This window comes from Mytilus californianus, unplaced genomic scaffold, assembly GCF_021869535.1.
Source record: "Mytilus californianus isolate M0D057914Y unplaced genomic scaffold, xbMytCali1.0.p SCAF_3, whole genome shotgun sequence".
NCBI lineage: Eukaryota > Metazoa > Mollusca > Bivalvia > Mytilida > Mytilidae > Mytilus > Mytilus californianus.
In genome coordinates, this window is record NW_026262679.1 from 20,417,478 (window position 1) to 20,439,160 (window position 21,683).

At 31.9% G+C, this 21,683-nt stretch overlaps 1 protein-coding gene across 2 annotated transcripts in view; it reads right to left on the minus strand.

Moving 5' to 3' along the window:
• The window catches only part of LOC127734090 (G-protein coupled receptor GRL101-like), a 139,617-nt gene that overhangs the window by 91,623 nt on the left and 26,311 nt on the right, over nucleotides 1-21,683 (minus strand). For both annotated transcript variants that reach the window (XM_052243718.1, XM_052243719.1), the window contains exon 2: nucleotides 8,199-8,369. In XM_052243718.1, the coding sequence (XP_052099678.1) occupies nucleotides 8,199-8,369 (171 nt within the window). The remainder of the gene's footprint in view (nucleotides 1-8,198; nucleotides 8,370-21,683) is intronic.

Consider the following 21,683-nt stretch of genomic DNA (forward strand, 5'->3'; position numbering starts at 1 on the left):
TTATTTTTCATCTGGGAACACTTAAGTATGATTCACACACAAATATATATTTTTTTCTTTTGAGCAATAACCTATAAAGATAAACAATTTACAAGGACTCCATTGAAAAGCTAAGTATTCATTGTTGATGTACATTTTTGTTAGATATGACAAATAAGATTTCCTATCACTTTTCGTCTTACATGGTTTCCGCAATCTTTTTTCTTTTGGCTTCCATTAGTGTAGTGTCAGTTGTTTTCTATGTCTTCTAGTAAATGTTGTTTGTTATTATTTTGGTATGTATCTAAATATCTATATATTTTAAGATTTTATTTTTTTAATCGAAAGTGTATGATAATGGTAATTTCTAAAATAGTTTCATATACTTTTGGTAACTGAGTCAGTAACCCGTATGTTAGACTATTTGTCCCAGGAAATATCATCTGCGCAGTAAAGTGACTAGGTACTGGCATGTTATAAATGATACACATGCTTGTAAACTTCAAATTCATTTATAATGTAATTGAACTAAAACTAAGGCAGTGACTGCCCTGGCAAAGTAGACCTTTTAGGTTAAGGCAGTGACTGCCCTGGCAAAGTAGACCTTTTAGGTTAAGGCAGTGACTGCCCTGGCAAAGTATACCTTTTAGGTTTTTGCTGTTTTGCATGCCCTTTTGGAGTCTCCGTCATATTTTTATTCACTTTTTATTTAATGCTTTCAAACAATTCCATTTTTTTTTGTCTTTTAAACATTTGGGATTTAGTATACATAATGAAAGGTAATAGAGAAACATGTGTGATGCGCTAAGAAGCCAGTAGTATTCATTTACTGAACTATTCTATGGTAAATATTTCACGTTCGTATTTATTATACTTAAGGTAGATGGGGTGTCTAAATTATAATCCATAGAATTTTTTAATAATTTGCCAAAATGTAGTTTATATCATGCTTTTTAAAAAGAAATAATAAAAATAATGGGTCACGGGGCTTATTTTCACGCTATAGGTTGTGCAAAATTGACAGATTTTGTATAGATTATGCATGGAAAACCCAATTTTCTGCCATAAAACGAAAACTACACCATAGAATTTTGAGATAAAATATGAGAAGATAGCTCTAATACTATGCTTTCAGATAAGAAAAAGAAAAAATGGGGTCACGGGACCCGTTTTTTTGCTACATAATAAAATAGGTAAATTCCTAACACATTCTATTGTAAAAGTAACTTTATCTGAATTATCTGCTCTTAATTTGAGTTGCCTCCCCTTATGTGGCAAAGTTGGAAAAATAGAATCAAACAAAAGTATTCTGTTTTTTTGTAAAATACAACCATAAATATGATAAAATATGTCATTTTCTATATTGAATTGAAAATTCTTACACATGAATTACCTACTACTCTCAAAATTTGCACCTTTTATTAAGGATCTAGACCGATTGTTTTCTGGTATTTCAAAATCCAAGATGGAGGAAGACACCCTATCTACCTTAATCTTCAAATGAGAATTCTAATTCGATACTGAATTTGCCGATTGATATGGGTAGAAAACAAACGTTGTTTTTCTTTGTATAACGTGTATCCTAATGTATCGTTAAGTACCTCCAAAAATATGAGGTATACTTTAACATCACTAGTTAAGGGTTTTCGTCTACAAGACAAACAACATCATCATCTAAGATAAATGAACTATCAAAATTAGAAGCTCACAGTCCTAGGAAATCTGTATATATACAAGATATGCGAAAAATGCAGATCCTTGAAATATTTTATGAAAATATATTTCCAAGAAATAATCAATCTTACTTTCCTAGTCAGAATTCTCCATCGTTATGAGGACATTAATTCTAATATATTATGATACGATTTTGTAAGTAGTGGTACTAAATATACTTTAATGCACCATGGTTCTATGGCATACTATGAAATGGGATGGAATTGTGGTAGACTATGGTATGTAGTGTTATTTTATGATACACTCTTGTGTAAAATCAGAGGCATCAGTAGTAAACCGATATTCAAAACTTGTAAATTCATGTTTAATATACAAGTCAACATAAACAAAACTAAGGGCACCGCATGAAACCCAACACGGAGCTAGACTGAGTGCATCGACAGGGTTAGCGTCTCTTGCTTGGTATGCATCAACTGCCGTATTAGTCTAAACGCATTAACAATGACCTAATACGGAATATTCCTTGTACGGTGAGATACAGAGGCGTTGTATTGGCCAACTAATTGGTGATGTTGACTGTAAACGTATGGAGTGTCTATTTCTGTCGTTCATCCTCATCACCCTGATTGTAGAGTTTTTTTCGCGTTAGGAACACATCGGTTTGTGAAGTATGTATAATGTGACAATGCACTAATTAAAACGTAATCATTTAAACATAAAAACGACATACGGTGGGGGACAGGATATGTTACTACTGAGAAATGGGTAGTTGACAATACGAAAACTGACATTGTGACGTTTGTAGTCCTTATTTGTAGTCGTTCATCTGTGTCAATTTAAGTAAGATATCTAGATACAAAACGGAACTTATCGTGTCGGTAGTATCCTTAGTCTCCAGTTCCCTTGGATAAATGAGATGCAATCAGTCGCTGAAAAGTGGACATGGTTTATTGCGTGATCGGACGTCTTACTCTTATGGGGGTTTTTAACGACTGGCTATAAAGCCCTCGCACGGTCGGTAACTGATCGGACGTCATTAAAATATCCTAACGTGAAATTAAAGAACTTTGCAAGGTGCTTTCTCTTTTTGTCTTTGAGAATGTTGTGTATCAATTCTGCTACAAATGAATATAAATACAAATCGGACAGAAGGTGTGCACGATTAGTGTCCCTATTTATGTATTCACCAAACTCGACAAATGTGTGGTCGATCAAAGAGTCAAGCATGCTGATAGTATCATCTTCAGTATATTTATTGTTGGAATCAGTGTGGTACTTCACAATATAAAATTTATATCTACGATTCACATTTTGTAGAAAAGCACTGGTTAATGAAAAGATGTAGTTGATCTTTCAATTTAGCACAAGGAATGGTAGAGTAAATTGTTGAAAAATCAAAAGTTTTGATATTATTGCAAAATATAATCATGGTTTTAAGAATCATCATCATCTGAATAACACGGATGGTTGAGTATAACACATCACAATATTTTTTGAAGGCTATATTTTGCCTGAGACCGAATTGAGGTAAGGATTGTAGAAATATGTTTTGTTGAATATCTGGATGAGCTTGGAATGCATCGTTCTTTATAAGGATTTTTGTAAAATTTTAGTGTCCAATATAAGTAAATAAAGAAGGGAGATTTTCATCCTCCTTTTTAGTATTAATCCACAAGAAGAGAAGGACGAATGTGACACACCAATGTATTTTATGTATAATAAAATGGAGAATTGTGGTATACTGTCACATGTGGTGGTATAAAGGCATCCTATATTAAGGATCTGTGGTATTATGATTAAGCCGCGGATTAGTTTCCGTTTCAGTTGGGATTTTTTCTTTTCAAAGCTTAAACAGGAACAAAAAGGAGGTGTTCCCTTATTATGTCATTTGATATCAGTATTAAGGAACAAAAATAGTTTTTATTCAGTGAACTTATATTCTAAGCATGGCGTAGGAGTTTATTTGTGAAGAACGAATGCTATCAACCATCTTATCACGCTTTACTAACCCGCCCTTTGTGTGCACACCAGAAGCTATAGGCTTGAATGTATAAAGTAATATTGATGCATTCGCAGAACATATGGACACAACTAATGTTGCTATGCTTACTAGTTTTTCCATGTAATGTTGTCTTCTTTAATGCCTTACCACACGACATGGTATCAATTTTACAGTTTTTTTTTAACTTTCAACTACTAGTATTCCATTTTCATCAAACCTAGGAAATTACCACTGACAAGATTCATGGATAAATAAATAAGAAAAGGTCATGTAACTGCTTAAATGAAACCCATCTGTTTCTTGCAATTCATTAGGCTTCAATGAAAACAACATTTATAATGAAATCTATTACTTGCTGGAGCATAATGTGTTATAAAGGAATGAAGTAATATTAGATAAATGTCATTTCAAATTGAAATCCTCAAACAAGTTAACATTTCTACTAATTTTGTAATTAGCTAACGTATTAAATTGCATTGCAATGGTATTTATTCTGAAGTAGCAATCACTAAATATAGGACTCCAATGGTCTACTTTTTTTTACACATTCTGTTTAGTATGTAAAATAACCAGGTGATCAGAACTTAAGATGGATACTCTCTATGTCGTAGTAGGCCGTGTTACAACCATAAATAGTAATACAAATGATTGTTTAGTTGATAAAAATGTAAAAACACGAAAGTATTTAAGTATCGTTACATTTCCATATACTATTGAATTAAGCAGTATAAAAAAAAAAAGATAGCCAGAATTTATTTAAAATAATGTTGAGTTACTTTATTACAAATATTTCAATTGTATCTTTTGTTTTTGTTGTTTTTTGGTAGTGCCAACATATGGAGTATATCTCCGTAAAGAATTTATTCGAGGGCTTGCGTTTCCTATCATAATTTCCCAGACAGAGAGTAGCTACTTTCAAGGTAGCTAATGCATCAATGGTTCCAAAGATAAAGTTAAAGTCAAGTCATCCGTTCAAAAGTTTTTCGGGCGCCAACAAGAGTTAGGTATCAGTAATGGAATATCTGTTTCACAAATGACCACGGGTATATTCCTTTTTATCGTAACCACAATCTCTTCCACTTCCTTGATTGTGATATCAACGAATTATACTTGCCATGAACAACATGAGGGATGGCACTAGTATATAAGTAACTAGTCTTTCCAAGCATATGAGTTCGCAACCCCTTTTTTGTGTGTTCGTGTTGCTTAAATCTTTATTTTTCTAATTAGTGTTTTAGACAATGTTGTCCGTTCATCTTTCATGTCATGATATTGTCTATTTATCTTCGACTTATAGTATTTGATTGTCCCCATAATACCTTCTCTCTCTTTTTGAATAAGAAGTTGGAGAAAAAATCTGATATACTAAAAGATATGTAACTTCGACAATAGTTATTGTATAAGTATACAGTTTTTAAAGTTTTATATAATTGATGAAAAAAAACGTCTCAATTTGACGTTGACTGAAAGGCCATACAATTTCAAACAAACTTGATCAAATCAATCTGTGCAGTTGAAAATCAATATCTGTGAGTGGCATCGGGTGTAGAGGAGGAAGTTTTGACAAACCACATGTTTATGATTTACTACTTAACTACATGTAGATCTTGTCGAGACCACCACAGCTTACAATGTGATAGGAGCACGTCCTGCTAAATTTGAATGTTATAAACTGACCTAGTTGTTTATTTTTTGGTTGTAGCAATAACTCTTTTTTTTCATTTGTAGGGTAATATATCATGATCTTACAATTATTTAACTGGCCTACTGATTTTCTGAACAATCCATCATCTTTTGAAATAGCTCGCATAATATTTTTGTTTATCGTTTTCGATCGGGATTTGGTATTGGGTGAGAAATCAAATATCTCGTCTTGATATTTTGTGTTCCAATTTTTTTAAAAAACATTTGCTTGCAATATGAAATAAATTTTGGCATGTTTATTTAGTTTTAGTTCAATATTTATCTAACAAATACTGTCAATCTTGTAACACTACCTATGTGTTTAATGGCATCATTTCAATTGTGACACTGTAATAGTTGTGTATCTACTTATAGAAATTCAACTCAACAGTGGTGTCGAGCAATTTATGATAACAAACAAATATCATTGTCAGTGCTTTTCTGTACCAAGAAGAACTTGTAAACTTACAAGTAATCGAAAAAGAAGTATAATTTGGTAAATAAAATTGTTAACTAAAGTTTCTATCTTGTTAAAACTAAAATGCTGATTTTATTAATTTGATTACAATAAATTGTAAATGAATATCAATGAACTCAAAATCATATCTAAAAATCCTTTTAAGCTGTCTAATATTTCAAAAATCTTATCAAACGTTACATCTTAGAAGATGAGTTAGATGCGCGATTAATAAGAAAAAAATGTAATGGAAACTTTTCCATTAGAAATTTAAATTTTCTTAGGATCCTTCATTTCCAAACTGAGAAACCATCTGTTATTTTTTATTCTACTGGACTTCCCAAGAACATCTATAGATTTGGTTAACATTGTTATGTCTCAGTAGTAGTGAAATAACCAAATGAATGTTCTGCAATGGATATAGTTTGACATAGAACTGTGTGTATTTAATCCCTTTTTGTCACATATTTTATGAGTATTCCATGAATTATTAGTTTACCATATTCTATGACGCATATTATATGACTTCTCAATGAACGACTAGTTTACCATATTCTATGACGCATATTATATGACTTCTCAGTGAACCACTAGTTTACCATATTCTATGACGCATATTATATGACTTCTCAATGAACCACTAGTTTACCATATTCTATGACACATATTATATGACTTATCAGTGAACCACTAGTTTACCATATTCTATGACGCATATTATATGACTTCTCAATGAACCACTAGTTTACCATATTCTATAACGCATATTATATGACTTCTCAATGAACCACTAGTTTACCACATTCTATGACGCATACCATATGACTTCTCAGTGAACCACTAGTTTACCACATTCTATGAGAGAGGTTAAATGAGTTATCCATGAATAACCAATTTTATTTAAAATTACACATAGCTGAGAGAGTGATAGAGCAGATTGTTACCCCGAGAAAACATTGTCAACTGAGGCGAAGCCAAGGTTGACAATGTCTTTTCGAGGGGTAACAATCTGATCTATCACCCTCTCAGATATATGTTATTTAATTTATTATACTGAATGTTCTGTTATTACTGTTTATTAAATTTCAGATTCAAAGTAATAAACTATGTCGTCTTGTACATAACAATCATCCGTATTTATTAAAGCGCACACTTGAGCAAGCGTCTCCGTGAAGGGTTATAGAGTATTTGCCATGGGATAGAGTAAATTGTCTCCCTCGTATTAACCAATCAAAATCTGGCATTTAGACATGAAGTTTAATAAAAATATTTGGTGAATGAACCATAATTTTCTGACACAATCTTTAACGCATGTTACATGAGCACCTCATGAACCACTATTTTACCATACTAGTATTCTTTAACGCATGATACATGAGTATTCCGTGAATGATTAGTTTACTGCGTTCTTTGAACGCATGTTACATAAGTAACTCATGAACCACTAGTTAACCATATTCTTTAACGCATGATACATGATGAGTATTATGTGAATGATTAGTTTACCACGTTCTTTGACGTATGTTACATGAGTACTCCTACCACATTCTTTGACAAAAATTACACGAGTGCCAATGAATCTCTAGCTTATCATATTGTTTAAGAAAATTTACATAGTCCAATGAATCACTAGTTCAATACATTACATGAGAAATCAGTGAAAAACTGGTGCCAGCATTTGTTGACGTACATTTCTTAAAGACATTGATCTATTACATATTTACCTCACGATGTTTTTTTTCAATTTGAAAATATTTTTTGGGTTTATTGCTGTTTCATTGACGTTTTGCTTACATCTCGTTTACATCTTTTGGCGTGGCTAGGTATTTATACATCCCGCCATTGTGTTCTTGTGCTATGGTCATTTTTGTATTCTTGTCTTTCAATTTTTGCTTATGTACTTTGTCTTTAAGAGTCACTGACTCTCAGTGTCAATATGCCATTTTGTTTTTCTTTATTGAAATAGTTTTTTGTTTTATAGTGATTAAGATTATAACACAATATACCCCAATTTTTGACATTTTCACCTATTATGTCTGTTTGTTTTGCTCACACATTGTTGTCAATACAATGGAATTCTATAGGACTGTCATACGAGTGAGAGATTTAACTAGCTATAAAACCAGTTTTAATCCACCATTTTCCACATAAGGAAATGCCTGTTCCAAGTCAGAAATATGACAGTTGTTTTCCATTCGTTTGATGTGTTTGAGGGTTTGATTTTGCCATTTGATAAAGGACTTTCCGTTTTGAATTTTCGTTGGAGTTCGGTATTTTTGTAATTTTACTTTTCAATAAATTAACATACAGTCTGGTTTCTGGTCTCTTTCAAATATAACTAAAGGAGATATATCATCTATCATTATTTTGAGGTTATCTTGTGTTCAATATTTTTACACTTACCACATTCCTCCACACTTTCGTCACGCCCTGTACTACATTCATTTACACCATTACATATTTTGTCTTTAGATATACACTCAGTTTGTTTATCGTCACAATGAAACACGTCATTCCCTTCACATTTGACAAAGTCAGCTACTACTAGTTCTTCGTTCAGGTATTGACTTAAAACTGAAATAAATGTATTCATAGTAAGACAAGAATGCAAAAAACAATTATTTTTTCATAGACAATGGTATTTAGTATTGATTATTGGCAAAGAACAATATTGAAATTTTAGAGCTTGATATTTTTTACAGACATCTATCAATTGATGAAGACAAGTGTTTTCCCTTCAATGTTTTTTGGTTATTTTTGTCGGTCACATACTGTTTCATTTACGTATACTTCACATCAACCTTTGATCACATCTCTAGACGTTTTTTCTTGTTTTACTATGTTTTTGTAGCATTCGCGTTTATCCCCAATTTTATCTTTTTCATTCATAAGAAAAATATAAAATGAAAGCATTTGCCAAACCATACAATGAGATATAAAACAAATTAGCACTGTTATTCTCTGAATATAGATTTGATTTATATAATATACATAGACAATCCGATTACATGAAAAACAAGGCAATTTTCAATGAATCAAAATAACGATATCTATTATATAATTGTTGTTCATCTTGAGAGTTGCTGGGAGTTTTTAAGCAAAGAGATAAAGATTATTCACCTTTATATGTTTGTTTATATTTGTACATTTTTCTATTGTAGAAAACATCAGTATTGTGTATCTGTCATACAGTGTTGCTTAGTTCCACTTGGTTTCTAAGAAACTACGACAGGACGATAAAATAACACGAAGGGAATAACAATTTACCGTACACTTCAACAATATAGGCAATATTAGACCCTTGGTTTTCCTGTTTGAATTGTTTTACATTAGTCATTTTGGGGCCCTTTATAGCTTGCTGTTCGGTGTGAGCCAAGGCTCTGTGTTGAAGGCCGTACTTTGACCTGTAATAGTTAACTGTTTATACATTGTGACTTGGATGGAGAGTTGTCTCATTGGCACTCATACCACATCTTCTTATTTATAATAAAAGGATATGGCAAGGATATCTTAGGCATACGTCAATAAGATAGGCAATAAAAGGATATGGCAAGGATATGTTGGATATACGTCAATAAGATAGGCAATAAAAGGATTTGACAAGGATATATTGGGAATACGTCAATAAGATAGGCAATAAAAGGATATGGCAAGGATATTTTGGGTATACGTCAATAAGATAGGCAATAAAAGGATATGGCAAGGATATGTTGAGTAAACGTCAAGAATATAGACAATAAAAGGATATGGCAAGTATGTGTTGGGTATAAGTCAACAATATAGGCTAAAGGATATGGAAAGGATATGTTGGGTATACTTCAACAATATAGGCAATAAAACGATATGGCAAGGATATGTTGGGCATACGTCAACAATATAGGCAATACAAGGATATGACAAGGATATGTTAGGTATACGTCAATAAGATAGGCAATAAAAGGATATGGCAAGGATATGTTGAGTAAACGTCAACAATATAGACAATAAAAGGATATGGCAAGGATATGTTGGGTATACGTCAACAATATAGGCTAAAGGATATGGAAAGGATATGTTGGGTATGCTTCAACAATATAGGCAATAAAAGGATATGGCAAGGATATGTTGGGTATACGTCAACAATATAGGCAATACAAGGATATGACAAGGATGTGTTAGGTATCCGTCAATAAAAGGATATGTCAAGGATATTTTGGGTATACGTCAATAAAAGGATATGTTGGGTATACGTCAACAATACAGGCAATAAAAGGATATGGCAAGGATATGTTGGGTATACGTCAATAAAAGGATATGGCAAGGATATGTTGGGTATACGTCAATTAGACAATAAAAGGATATGGCAAGGATATGTTGGGTATACGTCAATTAGACAATAAAAGGATATGGCAAGGATATGTTTGGTATAGTTATGTCAATTAGATAGCAAACCAATAGCACAAAAAAACACAACAAATATTGACATGATTTAAGTAATAAAAGTACAGGATAAGATAATTATATTCAATTATTATTTCAGTCCAAATTGAATACTTAATTTCTTTTACTCTCAATTATTTAATATACATAAAGCCTTAAAGAACAGAAGATCCACATTTTAAAAGACAAAATAAAAAGACAAGTAAATTTACATGGTCAAATAGCAAAGATACAGGAGTATATTTGGACGTTTTATTTACATCCGAGATTTAATCCAATGTAAAAAAAAAAATAAAAATCAATATGGTCTAGATCATAAATGAATTTATAAAACATAACAAAATATCCACATCTGATAAGATACCCATTAATACAGGTCTTAAAACTCGGAAACATAAACGCTGTTAGCAACTTATATTTCTACTGCTTAAGTGATTCAATAGTATTTATAGAGCATTGTATATCTAACTAAGTAGGAATGTAACTCTTATAAAACCATTTATATGATAAATTCCACTTGTTAAGATAAAAAAAATATGATAGATAAGCCATTAGGAAGAATTGAAAAAGTATTGATGATTCTTCTAATGGCGCTTCTGCTTGTAAAATATTAGTAGAATATGATGATATGAAATAAAATCTTGTAAATGTCGTTGATTTATGTCATAAACTATTATGAGACAACGGAAGTAACATTGTCTACTGTTGTTTTGGAACGTTCCCACAAACATTCCTGTGTGAAACATTATTCGATTTTATTGACACTGTCTGCTTTTCCACCCCCTACTTTTCTAATAATTTTGAGTATGCCCTAAAGTATATAATACATCACACTACGCACATTTTTTTATAGGAGATTATCCGCGTTTGAAATATTATCTAACTTCGACATTTTAATTGTTATTCTTTTTTTAAATTTTCTTTTAACTTTTTTGTTGTTGATTTTACTATTTTCCCTATTACTATGTGTACCAAGTAGTTTAAAAACAAAATATACGGTAGTCTACATACTCTTAATTTATTCTTAAGCAAAATTGCAGACTGATGGTTATCCCAGTTTAAATCATTCACCATTTTTCTAGAATTGGAACGATTTAGAACTTGACATATATACGACATAGGCGCTTGTCTATTACTGTAGACCTTAAAACTCCTCGTCCAGTCAAATCGCTTGCCTTCTAAGTTTCATAACTCCTCGTCCAGTCAAATCGCTTGCCTTCTAAGTTTCATAACTCCTCGTCCAGTCAAATTGCTTGCCTTCTAAGTTTCATAACTCCTCGTCCAGTCAAATCGCTTGCCTTCTAAGTTTCATAACTCCTCGTCCAGTCAAATTGCTTGCCTTCTAAGTTTCATAACTCCTCGTCCAGTCAAATTGCTTGCCTTCTAAGTTTCATAACTCCTCGTCCAGTCAAATCGCTTGCCTTCTAAGTTTCATAACTCCTCGTCCAGTCAAATCGCTTGCCTTCTAAGTTTCATAACTCCTCGTCCAGTCAAATCGCTTGCCTTCTAAGTTTCATAACTCCTCGTCCAGTCAAATTGCTTGCCTTCTAAGTTTCATAACTCCTCGTCCAGTCAAATTGCTTGCCTTCTAAGTTTCATAACTCCTCGTCCAATCAAATTGCTTGCCTTCTAAGTTACATAGTACTGTACATTCTGTTTCCGTGTACTAAGTAACTATGCATGAATGGCAACAAGGGGGAAATTTGTTGTATCGTGATCAAGACATAAGAACAAAATGTGCCATTGGTTAATTTAGAAATTTTTTTGTTCCAAATTAAAGAAAGTGTTGTAAAAAGTAAAATCACAAAAATACTGAACTCCGAGGAAAATTCAAAAAGGAAAGTCCGTGATCAAATGGCAAAATCAAAAGCTCAAACACATCAAACGAGTGGATAACAACTGTCATATTCCTGACTTGGTACAGGCATTTGTAATTAGTTTTCATAATGATTTTTATATGTCCTGCTATTAAAACCCTTGGTTTAAAAATTATTTTTTGAAAACTGAGTTACTATCAGTTAAATAAAGAATAAACAATATGGTTGTTAATACCATAATTACAGTACAACATAACCTTAAATGTGGTAATTCGTCATCCATGCATTTACTTTGTTAAGAAAAATGTACTATGAAACCTTGTGAAGATAAATTCAAGCAACTTGATGATGATGATGGTAAATTTTTTTAACGCTCTTAAGGAATTCGATCCCTTTCATTACGAATATATATATTTAAACAGCGTTAGTTTTACTAAAATTTAAAAAAAAAATACCAAACATGTAATCTTATAATTGATCTATTGATATTTGATTTTGTTAATGCACATCCGCCAGACTATATATGGGCCATATCTATGATCTATATATTTCTAGAACAATTTGTGTTTTTTCTGAATTTATTAACTGAAAGATCTGAATATTACTATTATAAATTAAACAAATATTTTACATCACATATGCTTAAAACACGTAGTCAGCAAAAATAAACCAGACGTAGACCAACCATATTAGATTACTCGAGTGTAAATACGTACTAAATTGGATAGTCAATGGAAAGTAACATTCTACGAAATTAAGTGCTCGAGGCAAAGCCCCTCGGTCCATATTTCATTTTAGTATATGCCTTTCTATTGATAATAGATATAAGAAGATGTGATATGAGTGCCAATGAGACAACTCTCCATCCAAGTCAAAATTTATAAAAGTAACCATTATAGGTCAAAATACAGTCTTCAACACGGAGCCTTGGCTCACACCGAAAAGCAAGCTATAAAGGGCCCCAAAAATAACTAGTGTAAAACCATTCAAACGGGGAAACCAACGGTCTAATCTATATAAAAAACGAGAAATGAGAAACACTTATGAACCACATCAACAAACGACAACTACTGAACATCAGATTCCTGACTTAGGACAGGTGCAAACAATTGCAGAGGGTTTAAACGTTTTAATGGTACCAAACCTTCACCCTTATCTGAAACAATAGTGTAACATCACAACATAGAAAGACACACTATAAAATATCAATTGAAATATACCGTTATATTATGTTTGAAAACAATGATAAGACTAAAAAAACATACGTAGCACTTGAATATTGACAGTAATAACCCCGATCTTACAATCTAAATACAAGGGGACGATTACAGGTGTGCAACTTTTCTAGACTCGGAACGGTTTAATAACCCCGATCTTACAATCTAAATACAACAAGGGGACGATTACAGGTATGCAACTTCTCTAGACTCGGAACGATTTAATAAGCCCGATCTTACAATCGAAATACAACAAGGAAACGATTACAGGTGTGCAACTTTTCTAGACTCGGGACGGTTTAATAACCCCGATCTTACAATCTAAATACAACAAGGGGACGATAACATGTGTGCAACTTTTCTAGACTCGGGACGATTAAATAGCCCCCGATCTTACAATCTAAATACAACTAGGGGACGATTACAGGTGTGCAACTTTTCTAGACTCGGAACGGTTTAATAACCCCGATCTTGCAATCTAAATACAAGGGGACGATTACAGGTGTGCAACTTTTCTAGACCCAAGATGATTTATAGTTTGACTGATTGGGTTGACACTTTGACTGATTGGGTTGACACTTTGACTGATTGGGTTGACACTTTGACTGATTGGGTTGACACTTTGACTGATTGGGTTGACACTTTGACTGATTGGGTTGACACTTTGACTGATTGGGTTGACACTTTGTCTATTGATGAAGAATGTATATTGACTTTAAAATGTTTCGATATTTTGTGTCGTTTAGTTGTTGTTTCATCGACTGTATAAACGTTGAATGGGATGAATTTACTTGATATCATAATTTATGCAAATAAAACTAATCGATGTATAAGCACCCTTTTAAGATCTTATTTGTTCAGATACTGTCATTTCAATTTCAGAGAACGTCTGAAAGCACTTAAATATGATGCATTTTTCCAAAGAATAGAATTGAATTCCCCGAACATGATACTATTGCATAACGCAATATTATTGTTGATAAAGGCAATTCTAGAGATGCATTTTATCTGCATTTCATCTGCACTTAAATCTTTACTGTTTATATTATAATTAAACGACTAATATTAGAGATATGACCAGCATTTTTGGGGTATATATCCAGAATTGTCAATCTGATGATAATTGTTGCTCGAATCACGAAAAATGTATTCATTTGTTTTTGTACACTGAGTCTTGTGTTATCATTGCAGAATCGTCAGTTTCATAAAATTTACTTGTTTAGTTCTCATAAACATGTCAGCAAACGAAAGGAAAATTTCCACATTCTTGTACCAGACGCTCTGAGAACAACTCGAATTGACACGTTTTCGCTCATCAGTTTATTACAGTCTTAACACAGCTTGGAGGGAAACCATGATGAGCACTAAACAAATGAGTTAGATTAAACTGACGATCAGATCAATGTACACATTGAACATGTCATTTCATTCAAAATACAGTAGTCAAGTAGATATGACATAGACACAGACCAATTACATTTGTCCAAAGTAAAGAAGTGGATATCATCTACCAAAACGATTTTTAACAATCTTGATGACTTGTTTGACGGTCGAAAGTCTAGTTCTATTTGACAAATTGGTGACTAACATACGTTTTTTACTTATTCATGCTAAGTGATGCGTCAATTAAACCAGACCTGATTAATTAAAATGTTATTACGTAATATGCCTGCAAAACAACACAGTATTAAGAGACATACATTTCGGTCCACCGAACTTCGGGAAAGTCAATCAGTTTACATTATAGAGATGTCCTTTTAAAAGGAGGAAAAGCGTTACAAAAAGTGTCTACGCCATCATTTACAATCCTGCCAATGATAATGTTTTTATTTTCTCGCCATTTGGGTTTAGGTAATTTATTCCCTCAGTCTTCCTTATTGTTTACTAACTTGATCTATCATCTTTGATCTGATAGATCAAGTTTTATTATTTCCGTAGATTTGTTAAACATGAATAATGATATGTACTAGACAGGATTTCATAGGCAATGTAACATTCAAATAAACAAACTTTAATCAATTATTTTAAGTCCACATGTCTTAAAGAAGTACCTGAAAGCATTTAACTAGACATAATTATATCTTTGTAAAGCTATTTTATGCCAGAAACCTTTTTACATGACAAGCAAAAAAGAAAAAAAACTGTAAATACCTAACAGATAATAAATATTGTTTCTTTTTAACTGTTATATTTACTTTTAAATCAGAATCTTATCAAGATCTAGATACAAAGGAGATATGTTACGTACTTCTCTGTAGCACATGCATTCATTTCATGTTTACGCCGTGGTTCGTGTTGCTCAATCTTGTTTTGTGTGTAGTGGATTGTTGACTGTTGTTTGTGTTTTTACATTTGTCTTTATGATGTTTTCTGTTTTTCCTGGGCTTGTTGTTCTAGATAACCCTATTGGTTTTTCTTGGGCTTGTTGTTCTAGATAGCCCTATTGGTTTTTCTTGGGCTTGTTGTTCTAGATAGCCCTATTGGTTTTTCTTGGGCTTGTTGTTCTAGATAGCCCTATTGGTTTTTCTTGGGCTTGTTGTTCTAGATAGCCCTATTGGTTTTTCTTGGGCTTGTTGTTCTAGATAACCCTATTGGTATTTCTTGGGCTTGTTGTTCTAGATAACCCTATTGGTTTTTTCTGGGCTTGTTGTTCTAGATAACCCTCTTGGTATCTTCCTTTTTTTTTTGTCTATGGTAAACAACTATATGTTTTCTTAGTATTGCTCAGAAAGTTTGAATTTCGGTATTCTTTGTACTTTATATTCTTTCTCCGTTTAACCTTCTAATAATTTACAATAATTTATTACTTTTCAATCACTGGTTAACCCATTGTACATTTGCATGGAAAATAACGCAATGTTACAATTATTAATTGAAGCTGAGTGCAGTTTGTTAATAAAGACCGAACTTAGTCTTGACTGAAAGATCAAACAAAAATGTCCTTTATTGTCAGGCCTGTTAGAAGATATTTTAATATGAAGCCTCATTGCATAGGTTTATCGGATCCTTGCAAATCTTCTGTTTCAACACTGCATAAAAGATTATTCATTATTATATTATGTGGCATATTTAAATTCGTTTGCATTGTAACTAAATTACTTCGTCCGTCTTAAACTGAGCGGTCCAAATTTCAGTTATTCGATTATTGACATGTACATATAACTTTAATCAATTATATACATGTATTAGCTTTAACTATAAAAGTTTCTTGGGGAAATGATTTACTGTTTGTTATAATTTTATTAATTGAATAGGTTGTTAAATAAAACGTTGCACTGCCTGTGTATTTTCCCCTGTATAAGTTCTGCGTTTGCTATCATAAATCTGGTGGATCGTTCGAGTGTCTGATCTTTGTCAAAGATTCCTCAGTATAAAAATAAGAAGATGTGGTATGATTGCCAATTAGACAACTCTCCACCAGAAACCAAATAATGTAGGTAGAAGCTTGACAATTATATGTCACCATACGGCCTTCAACAATGAGCAAAAGCAATACAGCATAGTAAGCTATAAAAGGCTCGAAATGTCAAATGTAAAACGGCCCGATTTAAGTACAACACAATAAACGAAAAGCATACGTCCACTTTTTGAATCTGATATTATACCCGTTTTTATTCATGTTTATCTTTACTCTGGAAGTGACTTTAGAAACATGCTTGGGTTGAGAGATACATAATAGGATAATATGCTTACATGTTCCCTGTCGACTCTGGTACAATTTGAAGTCACTACTGAAGAAAAGATCGTAGATGAACAGACTTCAATAACAACTGAACTGAATGTTGATTAGCTGAACACCACACAGTTCCCAATATGTGTTGGTTACCATGATTTTCACAAGAAACGTCGTACATTTTGTTTTATTCTAGCAAATGTTCAAGTACAAATATTTTGGTTATTCTGACTTATGTTCTTATTACCGTGGAAGACTTGGCTTTGAAATATTGTGACAAAGCTTATGTTATTAGCGGTATTAACTTTTTCTTGAGTGTGAAAAACTCTTTGGGAGACTTGGATAGTTGCAATTCTTTTAAAGTCAGTTTACCACCGTTGACAGGTAGGATGTTGCTACAATATATACTTAACTATCGTGAAAGAAATTTTCTACGATTAAGATGGTCTTCCGATTAATATTGGTGGCACTATATTTGCTGCAATCATAACAATTCATTTTTCAGTAATCACACTTACAAAACAGTTCTCTATTTTGACATGCAAATAACCGATTAAAGCCTGTTATGCTTTGCTTGATAATATTTATGTTCGCTTGGAAGTCATTCGAAAATTCCTGCCATTTATTTTGCAAAATGAATTAAACGATTATAGTAAGATTGCACAATTACACAGCTAGACGGACATAGACATTTTGACGTCAACATACGATATACAATTCTATTTTAATCAAAAATTTAATCCGTTCTGATGAATAAATGTAAAAGAGACAATAAAAGATTTCTAGTTAACAACACATACTTAAATAGACAAAGATATGCATGTGTATAAACAGCAACATCCACAGAAAAGATTATAAATACGTTAATGTGTTGTGGTGTTTATTGAGTTAAGTGTTTGCTAAGTTTCTGACTACAACCGGTTGGAACTTTTAAAAAATTACAAAAGCGAAAGTTTGTACTATGCAATCGGTTATAACTTAATTGCTTTCAGTTGCCTGTACTTATTCAGAATTGTGGCAGTCATTATTTAGAATAAAGTTTGTTATACCTATATACTTTTTGTTTCATTTAAAATGTAGGAATGCAGAATTATTCTAAACTATATTTAGACATCTGAGACAATTTATATAACTTTCTTTCACATTTTTGTCGTCAGAGATATCTTGTTATAGACAGCGTTTTATTTGTTGGTTCGTCCTGACGTTCATGACGCTTTTTTTATAAAATAACATGAACCAGAATAGATAGTCCATCCTTAACGTGTATAATGCTTTCTGTTTACATCTTAATCATCCATTACCAAAATCTATTTGAGACGTTTGTATGTGTGAAAAGCCATTTGTCATATCAAAATGTGGTTTAAAGGGAGATTCAACATCAATAGATTTTGTTTGCCTCATATCAAGTCTGCCTAAAGATATAACAAAGATCTATTATTTGTCAAGATAATAATATTCTATAGTGACAAGTAGCTGGATGAAATACATCCAGATACAAAAGTTTTTGTCTCGGAGTTCTATCATATATACCATATTCGATTATATCAGTAACAATGCTTTAATAAACTTGTCTTTTATTGAAACGTACAAACCGTCTACAAAGTATTCACATAATTTACAGGAAACGAGTTTCTTAATAAGAATACAGGCTTTAGATAGAAGGTTCTTAATAAGAATACAGGCTTTGGATAGAAGGTTCCTAAGTCGAGTAATATATAAGATAACGAATCAAGAATCGTAATTTCATGGTTATTGTATTCTTAAGGGACATTTGTATTTAAGTTTAACTCGAATTCTCTAAGTTATTGTAAATCTTAAGAGACAGATTATTAGCAACAAAACGATAAAGCGTGGGTAGGTGTTTTCTTGTCGAAAAATACTCAAGATCAATAAAGTTCTGAGTATCAAGTACAAAAAAATGTTTGTGTCCAAACTAAGGTACTATGGGAGCATAAACGAATAATTATAGATTTTTTTCATACTTTGCCAAAATGTAGTATATATTGTGATATGTTCCAAAGTATAATAAAATTGAAAGGTCACCGAGTTTTTCTTCTTCAAAATAACAGGTTGTGAAAAATTTACAAATGTGTATGAATTTTACAGGGAAAAGCATCATCTATGTGAATAGAAGGTAATTATATAAACTGAATGACAGAATTGTGAAATAAAATAGAGAAAGATAGCTCTTAGAAAATGCTTTCAGAGAATCAAAAGAAAAATTGTATTGTATTGTATTGTATTGTATTGTATTGTATTGTCGGAAAGATTTTTATTATTTGTAAAGTCGGTTGACTCACTCACAAAGCAGTCGATGGGACTTAATATTAGGTTTGTAAGCAAAAGACCGAGATTGCACATCATGAATTTCCATAAAAATAATCTTTATTACTTACAATTCTAATAAAGTATGCTTAAAGTACTTACAATTCTTATAAAGTACGCTTAAAGTACTTACAATTCTTAAACAGTATGCTTAAAGATATTTTCATACATGTATCTAAATAATTTGATATTTCCAGAGCTATTTTTTCTGCAAAGGAATTTATACTCGCAACATCTCGAATTTATCAAAGTGTACTTTTCGGTTTAATGACGTTGAGCAATGAAACCCAAACTAGCATATAACATTGGAATAAAGGCAATTTACTATTATACATCATAAACTCGACCAAATTCTTCCATTAATCAAAGACATTAAATTAAGCCTTCATTCCCATGCATACAAGAAATAAATAGAATGATAAAACTAAATAAAATATTTCCTTTGAAGTTAAAGTATCTGTTTATTATATAACATATTATTGAGATTTTCTATATACAAGAAAAACACAAATGTTCAATAAATGTCTTTTGCAATTCCGAGTTCATTTTATATTTTTTTCGACATTTGGTGTCATATGAAATCCCCATACTTTCGAGCAGTTATTCAATATGCTTGCTACACAAGTATCAAATAGGGATAACAAAGTTTCATGATTATAGTTAGAAAGATCGTTGACTATTATCTAGACGTTTTATATATGTGCAAAGAAAAATTCGAGTGATTCATTCATACATAGAGCTCATACTTCCATCCTGTCTACGTCCAATCATGAAAGTATTATACCTGTCAATATAATATTTCCATGGTCCAATTCACTCTAAACATTTTTATACAATAACAGGTGAACAAATACACTTCGTTCTGGTATCCTGCTCCTTTTTGATTACAGTTCTTTTTCCTGTCCACTTCGTAGTAAGTGCTCAAGCAATACTATAAAACTGTGTTCAAGCAATACTATAAAACTGAACATAACCGTGAAAATCAATTTACACGATGAAAGCAAAATACGTACAATGCCGAAAAATATACAATTTGTTTGTACTCGCTACGAAACAGAAGAAATTTTAAAGCTTGGCGAGTATTGTATTTTATATAGGTCGAAATGTGAACATACTGTTTTTATTGGCTGCTGTCGTAATATTCAAATAAGAAGCTCTAGCTTAGAGATTTTATCAAGTTAAATCGAAACAGAAAGAGATTTAGCCAACTTTATCAGCTTTTATTTTACAGCAAGGAAATTTAAAAAAAGGTCGTTTTTGACATACATTTGTATCTGACACGTCGGTCGTATTTTTTAATTTTTTTTTACATGTAAAATGGAAAGTAAAACATTTACCTGATAAAAAAGCGTCCAAATTTAAAATTCTCGACGCGACAGAAAATCTTCATACTGTTCAAAAGGACCAAAAACCAGATTCACATGACCTTAACGTATGTTTCACCATCTGTTCTATTTCTTTTCAGTAATTATATATATTTAATTTTTGACATGCCATTGTTCTGGTAAGTTTCAATATAGAAACTTATAATACCTTCGTTACATAACCTCGAAAATTCGTTTGATGTTTGAACATTTAAAACATTATGTACTTTGATTAAATGAGCAGAACGTTTTTTTAACGGGAATATTTCCCCCCTACTAACGTTATTATTGCTTATCATAAACGAGTTTTTATTCTTTCAAAAGAAATATATTTCGATGTGAATAAAAGCAGATGTTGGGTATTCGTAAATGAGACCGCAAGACAACGACACTGTCACACAAATAACCAAAAGACATCCAAAAGAGGGTAACACACAGCCGTAGTGTTCAACAATAGACACGTTTCATAAGATATGTCAAGCTCTAAAAAGTCCAGAGTATAAACAGGCTTTTATCAAAGATTTGCTCAACCATGGTTTGTCGCAGAAACCTATCATGATTAATCGTCTTATTTTTATCAATTATTTAAAAACATCTTTATTTGATATCATTTCTTTATATATATCTGCTGCTTACGATCTATCGTAGAATTGCCCAAACTAAGGTATTTATCTCATAACTCTATATCGTTATTCATCTTTTTTAAAAGTTAAAGTATTGTACTTCAATTTGTATTTTATATTTAGTATCAATATATCTCAGGACTCTATCGTTATTCATCATTTTTAAACGTTAAAATAATGTACTTCAATTTTTGTTTTTATATTTAGTATCAATATATCTCATTAGAGTCGAATTTTGACGGAAAATGATATTTCAACGTCGGAGGAGAGATGACAACATTAGTATCAAATAACCTCCTGATTGACCTCTCTATTTTGTACTAATAACTTTAACGGTACAATTTTTTCTGCACGAGATGCACATTTCGACAATAAATGTCTCTTTAGGACTAATTTAATAAAATACCATTTGTCTATATGATGATACCTACCTATATGTAGTCAGATCGG